We start from the raw sequence: 16,900 nt of genomic DNA, 5'->3' as shown, positions 1-16,900 counted from the left end.
GCACTATTCTGTCCATCCTTGATAGTCACTTTGATTCAACACTGCATGCTGTTCAGGTGTATGGGTCCGTGTAGTGTTCTGGATCCTATAAAGACATGCGTGTGGTGTTCGCCCCCATGTAATAATGTCCCCCTCCTGGCTGTTTCCTGTAGTAATCTCCCATCCCATAATGTCTCTCATCCTAGGCCCCTTCATGGTATAATGTCTCCCATCCTGTGCCTCTTTCTATTATAATATCCCGCGTCCTGGGCCTCTTCCTGTTAGAATGTCCCCCATCCTGGGCCCCTTGCTGGTTTTATGTCCCCCTTCCTGGTATGCCCCCCACCATGGGCTCCTTCCTGTTATAATGTCCCCCATCCTGAGCTCCTTCCAGTAACAATGTCTCACATCCAGAGCCCCTTCCAGTAATAATCTACCCCATCCTGGTATAATGTATTTTGTCCTGGGCCCTTACTGTAATAATGTCCCCTATACTGGCCCCTTCCTGTAACAATGTCCCCCATCGTGGTATACTATCTAGCATCCTGTGCAACATTCTGGTATAATGCCCCCAATCCTGGGCCCCTTCCTTGTATAATGCTAGGCTATTTTCATCCAGAAACTTGGACAACTTTCATCCGTATTGTCATACATATTCCATCTGTGCACCATCCCTGTGTCCATTTTTCACATACATGTGACATCCATATTTATTCATCAACAGTTTAAAATTTACAAGACCAATTGCAGTTTCCTAGGCTAATAATCATAAAGTGGCCGTAAAAATCGAATGCTGTATGGAATCCAACTTTTTCTTTTGCACACCCATAGATGCAATTAAAATATGAAAAGCGATAGAAAATAGTGCAGGATGAGATTTTTTTTCACACGGACACTTTGTCTGTGTGAAAAAACTGTTCTCTAAACAGCCATATAGAATAACATTGGTTTGCTGTCCGTGTGCTATCCAATTTTAACTCTAAGGCCACATTCACACCTTCAGTATTTTACCTGAGTATTTTTAAGCCAAAACCAGGAGTGGGTGATAAATACAGAAGTGGTGACGTGTTTCTATTATACTTTTCCTCTGATTGTTCCTCTCCTGATTTTGGCTTACAAATACTGATGTAAAATACTGACCAAATACTGAATATGGGAACGTGGCCTAAAAGGGAACCTGCCAGATCCGCTATGTCTTGTATATAGTTACATAGTTAGTAAAGCCGAATAAAGACTTGCGTCCATCAAGTTCGACCTGTTAGTTCTGTAATTGCTAAAGTTGATCCAGAGGAGGGCAAAAACCCCAAATGATTTAGCCAATCTTCACCTGAGGAAAAATTCCCTCCCGACTCTGTAACCTCTTAAATCACCACCATAACACTAATTAACCCAATTCCTGGATTTGAACAAAGTCATTAAAGTGTCATATAATAATTTCTATTTTTTTTTAATTCACTTTTAAGACTTGCACGCTATCCCTCCTCACTCCTCATACTGTGTCTTCATACATTCCCTCCCTCGTTCCCCATACTGTGTCCGCACCCATCCTGTCCCCTCACTCCCCATACTGTGTCCTCAAATTTTTCCCCTCACTCCCCATACTGTCCTGAAATTCCCCCCTTGCTCCCCATACTTTGTCTGCACCTATCCCTCCTTACTCCCCATACTGTGTCAGCATCCATTCCCCCCTTGCTCCCCATACTGTGTCAGCATCCATTCCCTCCTTGCTCCCCATACTGTGTCCTCAAATTTCAAATTTTCCCACCTCGCTCTCCATACTGTGTCCGCACCCATCCCGTCCCCTCACCTCCCATACTGTGTCCACACCCAAACGCACCTTGCTCCCCTTACTGTGTCCACAAATTTCTTCCCCTATGTTTTCTCCCCATACTTTGCGGACATACACCCCCCCTGCTCCCCATACTGTCTTCACCCATACATTCCCCCACCCTCTCTCCCAATACTGTGTAGTCAAATCCCCCCCCCCCTCCTCGAATTACAATAAATCTTCGGTGTCTTCAACTCCATTGGAACACTTACCACATCAAACTTCTACTGCCTTACTGCTTATTTTTTTTTACTAGGAGAAAAACAGAGTCATCATGGTTTTTTAAAAAAAGACACATATTTTATTAACAATCAGTTAAGACAAGTGTTGTAATCAAAAAACAAAAGGAAATTAATAAAGAGCAAGTGAAAAGCAAGGTGGACAATGAAATATCCACATAAGCCCAAACAGACCTGCCTCAATATTAGATGCTTAATCAAATGCTTAATCAAAAATAGACACAACTCTTATGACTGGAAAAAAGGATTTTTCATAAGAGTAGAAAAAACCGCTGCACCTAAGATTTTCAACCAATACAGTGAAAATTGCATAAATAATAGGCCAATAATTTATCTCAATGGAATATCAAAATTGAAGAGCTGTCGTTAAACTGAACACCTAGTGGCGCACTATAGTATACTGAAAAAAGAGAACAAGCATCAAAGACAGACCCATCAATTAAAGTGCAGCGTGCATGTTAATATAAACTATAGAGTTGGACAGATAGATGAGCATCTCCACATATTCCCTCCCTTCCCCCAATCTCCCACTCCTACAAAATAAAAGGAGGGGAGAGTGACCTCTTAGGCATGTTAACATAAAGTGCCAGAAAGGGCATGTCACTCAAATTGATAATGGGGGAGATGTTATTCTTACCAGGGGTAGTGGTGGGCAGTCAGTGGGCTTCAGGACAAACCACGTGCGTCCCCGACGCGCGTTTCGCGGCGACTACGGCCGCTTTCTCAAGGGGCGGTGAAAATAATGGGAAGTAGGCACCCTTTTTGAATCATTAGTGCCGGTCACGTGAGCAATCACGTGACCGGTCACATGTGTGATGGGGGCGTGCACTGGTGCCCTAGCGACGCGAAACTGGCGCATGCGCCCACCGTGACCCGCGCCAGACCACGCCCCCAGGCCGTCAAGACTCCATCGCGCACGCGCGGGCACGCCGCTCAAAGAGCGGAGGTGCCCGACCGTGCGCGGACGTCATACAGACAGCCGGAGGCGTGCCCAACAACAGGGAGGCCGGCGCATGCGCACCACGTCCCAGGGCAGCAGTGCACGCATAAAAGTTACATATACACAGAACCAAGAAAGACAGGGCAGGAATTAAACAGGGAATTTTCATATCATGACACCATATCCATGACAATTTGTCCATCAGGCCCTTTTCTTTGTCTTTTTCCATATTTCTGTCATCCCATCCTTAATTTCTATGGAACATCTGCATCACACAATCATTTGGAGTAAGTAAAGATTGATCCAATAAGGTGCAAAGAGAGGAGTTATGTTATTATCTGAAAAAAAGCTGAAAAATGTGTACAATTAAAAACAAGAATTAAATTAAAACCAAAACAAAAACAAAAAAAGGAAAAACGAGAAAAACAAAAAATAACCCCAGACTAGACATATATATCCCTCGGACACAGTGAGGGTAACAAGGAGAGGGTAATTGTATGAATTAAAATTAACCAGAAAAAACCCAACATCACAAGAAGGAGGAAAAAGAGAGGGACTCATTTAGTCCACGGGGCGACAATGTCCCAAGTGTCACTATCCACTTAGCTTCAACCTGCGCCAAAACCTTTTTGACATTGCCGCCCCGTGCACCCAAACGTATCACGTCTATCCCCCGCACTTTGAAACAGCGAGGGTCGCAATTATGGACCGCCCTAAAGTGCCTAGGAATACTTTTGAGTTCGCTAACGTTGGTCGCTGTCCTGGCCGCACCAATGTCGCACACATGCTCACGCACACGTATTCTCAGTTCCCTAGATGTAAGTCCAATATAGATTAGAGGGCAATCACACATGGCATAATAGATGACATTACTAGTGCCACATGAAATATAGTGTCTTATTTTAAAAAGTCTGTTGCCATCTGAGGACGTAAACGTGTTGCAGCGCGCGACATTGGTGCAGGCAAGACAACGACCGCAGGGAAAAGTTCCAAGGGTCGGTCCACGAGAGCCAAAAAGATTTGGTTGTGTCGGAACATAGTGGCTCGACACTAGAAGGTCTTTAAGATTTTTGGCCCGTCTCGGTGTCATAAGGGGACGATCCCCAAGAATTGGTCCCAGGGAGGGGTCGGTTGCTAAAATGTCCCAATGCTTGGTCATAATCTTCCTCATATTTTCCCACTCATGGTTGTAATCCGAAATATACCGAATTTTTACTTGTCCGGTCTCCGATCCTTTAATAACGTTTGAGTATAGTAAGTTGTTACGTGGGGTCCGTCTGGCCCTATCATATCCATGCTTGATACATCTGTTGCTGTACCCTCGTTGTTTAAATCTGAGCCTCAAGTCCACGGCCTGACGCTCAAATCTAAGGTCAGAGGAGCAGATTCGCCTCGCCCTCAGGAATTGCCCGACGGGGACGGCCCTTATAGTGGTGGGATGGTGTGCCGTATCGGCGTGTATTAGGGCATTAACTGACGTAGACTTCCTAAAAATGTCGGTCTGGAGGCACCTCCCACCATCAACCTCCAGCTCGACATCCAGGAAGTCAATTTTAGTAGTATGAGATCTATATGTCAGTTTAATGCCCCATGTATTCTGGTTCAGTTGAACCATAAATTCATCGAGCTGTTGCACCGTCCCTCGCCAGAAAAACAAAATATCATCAATATAGCGGAGCCAGCATAAAATTTGGTCCGTGGCCCCCGCGCCCTCATCGCCAAAAATATGTCTCTCCCATGCCCCTAGAAAAAGGTTAGCGTACGAGGGCGCGCAGGCCGCCCCCATCGCTGTGCCCCGCCTTTGCAGATATACTGCATCTTTAAACAAAAAATAATTATGGGTCAGGACAAATTGCAAGAGCTCGATGATTAACCCACACAAAGGGCCGCCCAGGTCGGACGCCCCGAGGAAGAGACGGACCGACTCCAGACCAATGGTATGCTCAATGCAGGTGTACAGACTTTCCACATCTGCTGTAACAAGCAATACCCCACTATCCAAAAGGACGCCATCGACCCGCGTAAGGACGTCCGCCGTGTCTCTGATGTACGAGGGCAGGGTCTCAACAATTGGCTTCAAGTAAAAGTCAATAAATCTGCATATGGGTTCACATAGACCACCCAGACCTGACACGATCGGACGTCCCGGCGGGTCGACGGGGTCCTTATGGATCTTGGGTAAAAGGTAAAAGGTCGGTGTTTTTGGAAATCGGATAGTCAGGGCCTCCACCGTTTTCTTATCTACAATCCCACCCTCACAGGCATTGGCCAAAATCACCTGGAGTGCTGCGGAGAAGGAGGTTGTAGGGTTATAACAGAGTTTGGAGTAGGTATTAGCATCCTTTAGTTGACGGAATGCTTCTTTCTCATATTTCTTGCAGGGCCAAATCACAATATTTCCCCCTTTGTCCGCTGCCTTGATTACAATGTCACTATAGGACTGCAAAGTACTAATTGCTTTCCGTTGAGATGCTGTAAGGTTATCAAATCTCCTAGAGGTAGACAACCTTCCAAAGTCCTCAGATACAAGTCTAGAAAAAATTTCCACAGCCGGGCACAAGGACAAAGGGGGAAAGCGTGTAGATTTAGGCCTTGCACATGGGGGTAACCCACCTCGTTGGAAGGATCCTTGCTCCTGCAATAATTCCTCCAAATTTGAAATTGCCTCCTGCTCCGCAGAACTCCAGGATTCACAAGGTGCCATGCTCCTAGAGTGTAATTTGTGGAGGATGAGTTTGCGTGTAAAAAGGTGAAGGTCCTTTAAAGCTGTAAAATAATTAAAGCCATTAGTGGGGGAGAAAGACAATCCCTTGCTTAGAACCTCCAACTGCTCTGCAGAGAGAACATGGGAGGACAAATTGACAACCTGTAACTCCCCCCGGGACCCACTCACCCGTTGTTGCGATGGACCTTTGTTTTTGCTAGTCTGTCGAGTCTGGACCCTTCTAGGATTTTGTCCCAGAGCACTCGGATTATCCACAAATTGCGTTTTTTCGTGAGGGTCCTCCACAGACGTGGTGGATGACATGGACGTTGATCTTGATCTGGAAAGAGAGCCTCCTCTCTGTTGAGGGCGAGACCGTCTATTTGAATGTCCCCATTTGTACATACGTTGTAATTGTTTATCTTGTAAATCACGTGAAAATTTCTTGGATTTAAACGTCTGGACCTCATTAGCCAGTTCCTGAGCTAGAATTTCAATGTCTTCATTGAATTTTTTTAAAGACTCATTAGACATCTCCTTCTTCAGTATGAGCTGTAATTGCTCAATTTCGGTCTCAATCAATGTTAGAGATTTCTGGTTCATCTCAATAAGTAGGTGCATGTATCCAATTGAGCATATGTTGGAATGTTGTTCCCATCTAGTCTTGATAGAATCATCCTCTACATTGAAGGAGGGAAAGATCTGTACTCTCAGACCCCGGGGTATAAGACCCCTCTCAATATATTTTTTTAGGAAAGCCACATTCCACCATAGCCGTGTTCTCTTTCTGATGAGATCCTTAAATTTATTAGTATGTTCATTCATACAAACCCCCCCCCCTGCATTACTATCATTGTCCTCCTTGCATGCATCGTTAAGTTGTGAGAGCCAGGTTCCGTCCCGGGCTCGAAAGTCCATAGCAGGCCTGAAATAAACTGTGTGAGCCACAGAAATAAATATAATTAGAAAAATAGCCCAAGTCAAATTCCCCCCCCCCCTCCTCGAATTACAATAAATCTTCGGTGTCTTCAACTCCATTGGAACACTTACCACATCAAACTTCTACTGCCTTACTGCCTATGCAGCGCTGAGGAGTGACGTCAGCAGTGTGATCACATGACCTAATCATGCTGCTGATGTCACCCTGACCCGGAAGTGCCGGCAGTTAGGACTTCAATTTTACTCGCGCCTGAAACACGTGAGTACAATTGATCATTTGGAGCCAGCGTGTTGCACCTTCTCTGAGCTGGCTGTCAGCTTGCCAGCTGGCTCAGAAAACGACCACCTCCCACTACAGGGGGCAGCAAAATGCAGCTGCCGGGGAGACACCTCGGACCGCCTCAGCAGGCGGCCGGTTGGCGGCCCCGCTCTTCCGGCTTCTACTGACTCAAATGCCCCGCCTGCCCCCCTAAATATGCTCATGACCTATTTTATGGTGCACTGGTCGTCAACTACTGATTGAGTCTCCTATGTACTATACCAGGCATTCCATCCGCAGTAATGACACGATCCTAAGCTTCCCATATCTACTGTTTTGTTTCTATTATAGGTTCACCTATATTCTAATTCACACCTGCTACGTATCATCAAAGGAAATCAGGTGTGTATCTAAGATGTATATCTAGTCCAGCTACAGATCCAGGGTGAGAACAAAGCATGGTGGAGGAGATTTATTTATACTATCCCAAACATAGATGAGCCTGGCAGAAATGCACTAAATTTATTAGTGTCACACGCTGTATTATAAGTTTGGAGCATCTTGCTGGACACCTTCTCTTACTCCAGTTCTTGTCTGGCTTAAAGGAAACCTGTCACCAGGTTTTTGCTATGTAATCTGAGAGCAGCATGATGTAGGGACAGAGACTCAGATTCCAGTGATGTATCACTTACTGGGCTACTTGGTGCAGTTTTGATATAATCCCTGTTTTTTCTGCTATAGATCTAGCAGTTCTCTGAAAGCTGAGCTCTGTATAACCCTGCCCACACCCGAATGGCAGCTTTCTGTGTACACTGCACATTGTCAGCAAGCTGCCAATCCGTGGTGGGGGCTGGGTTATACAGATTAGCAGGACTAGGATGCATGTGAGATCCAGTCCTCTAGTGATAATGACTCGCCCCCTGGGCCGTGGGGTACCCGGAACCGGGCTTCTGTACGATGCTGGGGGTAGTAGTGGCAACCCGATCCCGTGGCTCAGGGTGGTCAGACCAAATTGTGGCAGTCTATTTATCAGTGTTTTGAATGTCCGACTACGCCACCCATGGATTGCGGTCAGGGATAACCACCGCTGCAAGGCAGACCGCTGAGGCTGGTGTTGGTGTCCAGCACAGGGATAGGATAACTCCCCACGGGAGGAGCGTAGCCTCAGGGCAGCGTGTAGGGAGGATGGGAGTGATGGTACAGGCGCAGCAGTAATCACACAGAGTCCAATGATGCAGTCCAGGGTCGTTTACTCACAGTTGTTATCCAAGTCACTTCTGTCAGCAAGGACTGCCTGAGCCGTGCTGCGCTCACCAGGTGAGGGGCTCGATCAACCTCCAGGTAATTTAGAAGCGCTTCACAGGACCCCATTTATGTGTCCTTTCTCTGGCCTCTCATACCCCACCAGTGACCTCACTTCTGTCCGGCTGCCTCGGACCTTGTCGGATTAACGTGCCGGCCGTTTTCCCTGGGCCCTATGTGGTGCCTTCCTAGCAGGTTTAGCAGGGGGCTGCACCAATGAATGGTCGCAACCTCCGGTTCTTGGCTGAGTGTAGTTTCTCCTCCACCAATTTAGGGATCCGGTTCCCCTTCTGCGGCCTGACCCCTCTACTCAGGTGAATTCGGGCGTGCAGTGGCTACTGACCGTTCTGCACCCCTGGGGTCCCTCCTTCCTCCGTGTTCCTGGAGCCTCCCTGCTCCCCTTCTTTCTTTCCTCAGGCTCCGGCCTCTGTGCTAGGCCTGCCCAGGGAGCAGTGCCCATGCAGCAGCTCTGCTCCCTGCCTTCTCCTCTCACAGAACTCCCTCCTAAAATGGCCCCCACCTTTTTATACTCCTCTCTCTGTGCATCCAGGAACTGCTTCCTCTCTGCTCCTGCACTACTGGGTTCCCCCTGTTCTAGGTGTTCCCTCCCTCCCACTCCAGCCAGGGACATGGTCTGTCGTGCTCACTGCTGGGAGCACCCTCGAGCTGTCGCCCGGAAATGTGGTGTAATGCATGCAGCTGTCAGGGTCCTGATCCACACTCCATCCTTACCTGGAAGTGAGATACCACACCGCTAACTGAGATGCGATACCTCTGTAGCAACCGAGCCCTCGGGGTACTACAATAATCTCCTACTTATAAAACATTGATTGTATTGAAACTATAGCACACAGGCTAATAAGTGACATATCCTGGGAATCAGGCTCTCTTGCCCTAAATGATGCTGCCCTTAGATTAAATCTCAAACATCTGCTGACAGATTCCCTTTATTAATGCATAGTGGTGCTAATAAATGTGGAGGATTTCCCATCTCCACTGAGTCTCTCCATGCTCTCTACACATTACAAAGTTGTCTAGTGCAGTGCAAAAAATGCCTAAAAAACAATATGAGAGATTTATCATTGCTGTCTAATGATAAGACAGTGCAAACTTAGACTAGACAGTCTAATAATGGCTCGCACTATGTGATTAATCTGTCATTTCAAAACTGTCCAGTCTGTTTTCAGCACCGATTAGTTGGCTTAGTTTGTGCCAGAAATGGCTGCCACAATGTTGCATAGCTATTTCCATAGCTAATAGCTACCGGTTTTCTTCATTTTAGTTTATTCTTTAAGGAAATATGCAACTAAATTAGGATGGGAGACAACCAGGTGTGTGAGAGGGGTGCGATCCTCAGCAGGCCTCTATGTATACGTACAACGAAAGTGTGTTTTACTCCTTACAGGTTGCTGCACATTTCAGTTATGCAGTGGCTGTCACAGATATCGACAATGATGGGTGAGCTAATAGCCCTCTAGTGTTTGACCTTAGGTAGTACAATATTTGTTTGGAAGTCTTCCAATGCCATCTAGTGTTTGAAATTAGACAATGCCACATTATTATTATTTATTATTATAGCGCCATTAATTCCATGGCGCTTTACATGTGATAGGGATATACATAACAAAGGCATTTACATAATCTTAACAAAACGAGTCAGCGACTGGTACAGGAGGAGCGAGGACCCTGCCCGCGAGGGCTCACATTCTAGAAGGGATGGGTAAGGATACATTAGGTGAGGGTAGAGCTGGTCGTGCAGCGGTGGTTACTGCATGTTGTAGACTTGTCGGAAGAGGTAGGTCTTCAGGTTTCTTTTGAAGGTTTCCACGGTCGGCGAGAGTCTGATGTGTTGGGGTAGAGAGTTCCAGAGTAGGGGGGATGCACGGGAGAAATCTTGTATACGATTGTGGGAAGAGGAGATAAGAGGGGAGTAGAGGAGGAGATCTTGTGAGGATCGGAGGTTGCGTGCAGGTAAGTATCCGGAGACTAGGTCACAGATGTATGGAGGAGACAGGTTGTGGATGGCTTTGTATGCCATGGTTAGAGTTTTGAACTGAATTCTCTGGGCAATGGGGAGCCAGTGAAGAGATTGACAGAGAGGAGAGGCCGGGGAATAGCTGGGGGACAGGTGGATTAGTCGAGCAGCAGAGTTTAGGATAGATTGGAGAGGCGCAAGAGTGTTGGAAGGGAGGCCATGGAGCAGGAGGTTGCAGTAGTCGAGGCGGGAGATGATGAGGGCATGCACTAGTGTTTTTGCAGAGTCTTTGCTGAGGAATGCACGGATCCGGGAGATGCTTTTGAGTTGGAGTTGGCAGGAAGTGGAAAGGGCTTGGATATGTGGCTTGAAGGAGAGATCAGAGTCCAGGGTTACTCCAAGGCAGCAGGCTTGTGGGACTGGGGAGAGTGAACAGCCATTGACGTTGATGGCTAGGTCAGATGGGGGATGTGAATGAGAGGGTGGAAAGATGATGAACTCTGTTTTATCCATGTTGAGTTTTAGAAATCTGTCAGAGAAGAAGGATGAGATGGCGGTCAGACATTGTGGGATTTTGGTTAGTAGGGGGGAGATATCAGGTCCAGAGAGGTAGATCTGTGTGTCGTCGGCATAGAGGTGATACTGAAAACCGTGAGACTCTATGAGCTGTCCCAGGCCAAATGTGTAGATGGAGAAGAGCAGAGGTCCTAGAACTGAACCTTGGGGGACACCGACAGATAGGGGGCGAGATGAGGAGGTGGTGCGTGAGTGGGAGACGCTGAATGTCCTGTCTGTTAAGTATGAGGAGATCCAAGAAAGAGCCAAGTCCGTGATGCCAAGAGATGAGAGAATCTGGAGTAAGAGGGAATGGTCCACTGTGTCAAAGGCAGATGACAGGTCCAGAAGGAGGAGGATGGAGTTGGATTTGGCATTTAGTAGGTCGTTGGTGACTTTGTTCAGGGCAGTTTCAGTCGAGTGATGCGGTCTGAAGACATATTGCCGGCGGTCGAAGAGGGAGCAGGAGGAGAGGTGGGAGGACAGTTCAAGGTGGACATGTTGTTCTAGGAGTTTTGAGGCAAAGGGGAGGAGTGATATGGGGCGGTAGCTAGTCAGAGAGGAAGGGTCAAGGGAGGGCTTTTTGAGGATAGGTGTGATTGCAGCATGTTTGAAACATGAGGGGAAGACACCGGTTGTTAGTGACATATTGAAGAGGTGGGTTAGGGTTGGGATGAAGACTGTGGTAAGGTTAGTGATGAGGTGGGATGGGATTGGGTCAAGGTTGCAGGTGGTGAGGTGTGATTTGGAGAGTAAAGAGGAGACTTGACCTTCTGTAATGGTGGAGAAGTGGGGTTTGGAGGAGGAGGGTTGAGTAGATATGAGGAGGGGTTATGTGGACTTTAGGCAAAAGTTTTGTCTGATGGTGTCAATCTTCTGTTTGAAGAATGAGGCAAAGTCGTCGGCTGAGATGACAGAAGAGGGAGGAGGTGCTGGGGAACGAAGGACAGAGTTGAAAGTGTTAAATAGCTGTTTAGAGTTGTGAGATAGGGAGGATATGAGAGATGAGAAGTAGGTTTGTTTTGCTGTAGTGAGTGCGGCCTTGAAATTAGTGAGGGATTGCTTGAATGCGATGAAGTGCTTGATGGAGTGAGACCTTTTCCATCTCCGCTCCGCAACCCTGGAAGCCCGGCGCAGTTCTTTGGTAAGTTTAGTGTGCCAGGGTTGCCTGTTGAATGTGCGAGATGTGGTGTGTGTGAGAGGGGCGATCGAGTCGAGAGCTGCAGCTATTGTGGTGTTATATGAAGCAGCAGCAACGTCTGCATCGTGTAAGGAATTTATGTCTGTAAGAGGGAGGAGGGATTCAGAGAGTGAGTGTAGGTCAAGGTGTTTGAGATTTCTGCGAGGGTGTGTAAGTTTGTGGAGTGGGGATTGTGCACCTGGAGAGGAGAGGGTAGAGAATGTGAGGAGGTTATGGTCAGAGAGAGGGAGTGGTGAGTTAGAGAGGTTAGATAGGGAACAGAGGCGGGTGAAGATGAGGTCCAGTGTGTGGCCATCTTTGTGGGTGGGTGTGGAAGACCATTGAGTGAGTCCGAAGGAGGAAGTGAGAGATAGGAACTTAGAGACAGACGAGTGGGAAGTGTTAATGGGGATGTTGAAGTCACCCATTATGATAGTGGGGATGTCAGTGGAGAGGAAGTGAAGCAGCCAGGTGGTGAAGTGGTCTAAGAAGGTGGTGGCTTGCCCTGGGGGTCGGTAAACGACGGCCAGTTGGAGGTTGGAGGGGGGAAAAATGCGCACACAGTGCACCTCAAAAGAGGGGAGTGTAACGGAGGGTGGCAGTGGGATTTGGGTGAAAGCGCAGTGTTCTGATAGGAGAAAACCTCCGCCTCCGCCATGTTTGCCGTTGGGGCGGGGGGTGTGGGAAAGGTGGAATCCGCCATATGAAAGTGCAGCTGGGGAGGCTGTGTCAGAGGGGGTGAGCCAGGTTTCAGTGATGGCGAGGAAGGAAAGCTTGTTTGTAATGAAAAGATCGTGGATGAAGGAAAGTTTGTTGCAGACAGAGCGAGCGTTCCATAGAGCTCCTGTTAGAGCAACTAAGGGAGTGGGGATTAGTTGGATGGGTATGAGGTTAGAAGGGTTGCGACAGTTTGTGGAAGGTCGTGGATAGTAGGAAGAAGTAACTGTGGGGATATGGCGAGGAGGACCAGGATTTGGAGAGATATCTCCAGCAGTGAGTAGGAGCAGAGAAAGTGTTAGCAAGTGGGAGCAAGAGAGAGCATGGGGTGGCTGTCTGTGTTTGGGGTTCCAGGATTGAATGTTGAGGATTAATTTGGAGGATGAGGTAAGGTGAATGGGGAGGATGGAGGGAGAGATGAAGAGTTCATTACTAGGTGTAGGGATTTGGGGGGTTAATAGAAAGTGGAGGACTATAGAGGGAAAAGTGAGAGCTAACAGAAACATAGTTATAAGAGAGTAAGTGGTTAAAGTGATGGTTACCTGACTCCTGCCCTGACTAACTGCCTCTGAAATAACTGCCACTTCTCTCCGAAGCCACTTTGCACAAGAAGACGCGTGCACCCCTTACAGAGCTTCTAAATATATAGGGCACATTAAACTATCAGGTGAAGGGCATTGTGGGAGCTGCTTATGGCTAAATTAGCAGCTGATCATCCCACCAGGAGATGGCTGGGTGATCAAAGACAGAGCTAGGACTCTAGTCTCTGCAGTTTAGCACCTCTAAAAGTCAGATAAGATCTATAGTGGGGAAAGGGCAGACATATGTGGGTATTGAATGGAGTGGGACAGATCAGGCAGAGAAATTATGCAGCGCATGTAGCAGTGAGGTGTATCAGCAGAGCAGAGCATTAGATTACAGCAGACACAGCAGGCAGAGAAATTATGCAGAGCATGTACCAGTGAGGTGTATCAGCAGAGCATTAGATTACAGCAGCCACATATTAGAAAACAACATTTTAAATATTAACCACTTCACCTGGCAATTTTACATTTTTTAACTTCTGTTTACTCCTCTCCTTTTTTCAAGAGCAAAAACTTTTCTCTTTTTTTTTTCCGTCGACATAGCCATATGAGGGCTTTTTTTCTGGGATGATTTACAGTTTTAAATGACACCCATTTTATTTTACTATATCATGTACTGAAAAACAGAAAAAAAATTACACATGGGATGAAAGTGAAAATAAAATGCAATTCCACCATTATTTTTTTTTGAGGTTTTGTTTTTATGACGTTCATTGTATGGTAAAAATCTACCTGTCAATGTGTTTTTCCAGGGTAGTATGATTATGGCAATACCAAAGTTGCATAGTTTTTTTTTGTTTGTTTTTTTAAGGGGTTATTCAGGACTATTTAATTTTTTACTATGGGCTGGGACAAACTCACTGACAAAGTACTGGAGGTGAGATATGTATCACTGAGGTTGTTAGCTTCAGTGATATGAACCTGGAAAAATGCTCCAGCACACTAAGTGCTGAGAAGGGTTAATCGGCCATGTTTAGAGCTAGATTGATTGAACAGCTCTAGAGTGGGTGGGAGGCTGTTCAACATATCTCCACCCCAGGGTGTAGTCCAGAGGATAAATACACAGCATCCTGGCTGATTCATTGTTGGGTGTGCCTGGAGTTGGGAGCTCCAGAGTTGGATGCTTATGTTAAGGAAAGCTGAACCTTTACAAGTTGGTTCCTGAGTGTGCGTATCCCCACAGGAACACGAATTGTGCCAAACCTTATGTTTTGTTTTCTCATTGGGCCAGAAAGGCCTTGTTTATTTTGCTAAGCCTGCACTGGTTTATGCCGTATCCATAATAAACCAGTGGACGATTTAAAGAGAGAACATTCCTGTGTCTACCTCTATGTGCAGCTGAGTAAGTCGATCTACCACAGGGCTAAGAAATAACAGGCAGGTAGTTACTAACCTCTCCTGCCGGCGATTCAGTGGCTTCTGCTGACGTCACATCCACAGAGCAGCTACTCCTCTGCTCTGTTGATGAGTTATGGCTGCATGATCTCATGCTGCTTGCTGCCTAACTGCAGGGAGTCGGTTGTTAATCAGCATGACGTCGGCAATCATGCCCCTTTGACAGTGCAGCCTGTAAGAAGAAGAGCTGCTCTGTTGACTTGGAGCAGCTGAATCGTCGGCATGAGCGGTCGGTGACACAAATGTGATAAATTACCAGTACATTAACTGCTTTACAGTCTTATACATCTACCTGCAGATATGATGACCTCCTGGTCGGAGCACCTGTTTTCTTAGAGTGGCGTGTTGGTGGAAAGTTACAAGAGGTTGGGCAAGTTTACGTGTACATGCAGAAGCTTACAAAAATTTTTGGCAGAGAGTATCAAACCCTCAGTGGGAACTACATTTATGGGCATTTTGGTGCATCAATTGCTCCTTTGGGAGACCTGGACCTGGATGGATACAATGGTAAGCACAAGGCACCATGTTGTAGTCAATTAGTTGTTGTCTTTCTCTTCCTTCCTTCTGCAAACCAGCAAAATACAACATAAATTAAGACTGCACTTTTTTTGTTTGGACGGTGCCATGATATTGCAGTTTTTTCTCATCCTAGATGTGGCTGTTGGGTCTCCATTTGGAGGAAAATCTGGAGGGGGCTGTGTGTATATTTATAAAGGAGAAAGGTCTGGGCTGTCAACCCAACCATCCCAGATCCTGGAGAATCCCCTATCAACACCGTCCAAGTTTGGTTTTACTCTCCAAGGAGGAAAAGATATTGATGGGAACGGGTATCCAGGTAATAACCAAAACTGGAATGTTATGGCATCTATTGCCTCCTGTCTGTATTCTCATGTATTATGATTTGTGCCTCATGTAGATCTGATTGTCGGTGCATTTGGAGCAGACACAGTGTATGTATACAGGTGAGACCATGTACGCATACATCCTTATCACTGAGATTTGATGTTAGCCGGATGTAGCTTTATTCCTAATTGTATATACTTAGATTGAGTAATACAGAAGGATAGTCATCTAGACTCAGGAAAGAGATATATCTTTGTACCGTGTAAGCCAGTCGATAGAAAAATATTAAGATTTGAGAGTATTCAGTGGTTGATACCCTTTAATGGCTAACTGAAAAGATGGTAACAAATTGCAAGCTTTCGAGACTACTCCAGTCTCTTCATCAGGCATAGAATCTAGACTCATAAATTCTGCCTAGTTATGTAGTTGCAACATAACCCGCTAAATATTAGGCCTTAGCTACACAGATTTGCCATTTGGGAGTCTGGGAAAACTTGATGAGAGCTGTAATATCAACCATAATAGTTTTAAACAAAGTTTTCTAAGAAAATAATAGCACTAAGAAACAATAGACAATTTAGACTAGTCTTCTGGGAATAAGACATGGACGGCTAGTGGAGGGGGTAGAGGGGTCCATCTCTTGGGACCATTGCCTATCATACAGAGCAGTACCTACTGCGCCATTGAAAATTGAGAAAGATGCCAGTACGGCGTTGAAATGCGTAGTGGTTAATAAAGAACCTTCAAGGAATATCACAGCAAGAGATTTCTTTTCCAGCAGCGCAACCAATTATAAATGTGATTTTTATCCTAGTTTACATTGAATGTTTGTATTTATACGTCCATTCATTCTCTTTTCTCTGTTTGTCATGTTCTTGTACCCTCTTACTCAGAGCCCAGCCTGTTGTTACCCTACATGCCTCAGTCACTTTTTCGCCAGATACCTTGAACCCTGGTGTGAAGCCATGTACGCTTGGTCCCAGGACTGTTAGCTGGTAAGAAAAATGTCACCATTGGCTATTGTAATGATGACATGAGGTCTGATGGGAAGACATAAATGACTAATGGGACTGTGCTTAGAAAAGAAACTGACAGCAGATACATGATGCACGATCTACAGGTAGCATGTACCAGGAACTGGATGTATGATGTCAGCCAGGTATGTTCACTATGAGACTCTGCAGGGTTTCACGGAAAAAGCTACTTTGAAAGCCACCGGGGACAAAACCGCACGGGAAAATAGTCGGATATGTGGATCCCCGGCAGCTTCAGAGTCATACATACCTGGTTGAGATCATATAGACAGTGTCTGATACATGCTGCCTGCAGTTTGGGCTGCATGTATCAGCCGTCAGGTTCACGTTAATACAATATTGACAGGTTTTATGAACAAATCTGTCAATGATTCCTATTGAAAAAAATTAATAAGGGGAGCACTGATGAGTAATAACTAATAATTAC

General features: G+C 46.2%; 1 protein-coding gene across 1 annotated transcript in view; it reads left to right on the top strand.

Moving 5' to 3' along the window:
* Positions 1 to 16,900, top strand: part of ITGA2B (integrin subunit alpha 2b) — a 65,160-nt gene that overhangs the window by 23,052 nt on the left and 25,208 nt on the right. Inside the window, exons 11-16 of the mRNA XM_073683194.1 lie at positions 7,240 to 7,290; positions 9,596 to 9,648; positions 14,895 to 15,103; positions 15,249 to 15,431; positions 15,513 to 15,558; positions 16,333 to 16,434. Of these exons, the coding sequence (XP_073539295.1) occupies positions 7,240 to 7,290; positions 9,596 to 9,648; positions 14,895 to 15,103; positions 15,249 to 15,431; positions 15,513 to 15,558; positions 16,333 to 16,434 (644 nt within the window). The remainder of the gene's footprint in view (positions 1 to 7,239; positions 7,291 to 9,595; positions 9,649 to 14,894; positions 15,104 to 15,248; positions 15,432 to 15,512; positions 15,559 to 16,332; positions 16,435 to 16,900) is intronic.

This window comes from Phyllobates terribilis, unplaced genomic scaffold (assembly GCF_046119375.1).
Source record: "Phyllobates terribilis strain yellow unplaced genomic scaffold, ASM4611937v1 Scaffold_5__5_contigs__length_657084704, whole genome shotgun sequence".
NCBI lineage: Eukaryota > Metazoa > Chordata > Amphibia > Anura > Dendrobatidae > Phyllobates > Phyllobates terribilis.
Note: the sequence above shows the minus strand (reverse complement) of the source record. Positions and strands in the feature narration are given on the sequence as shown.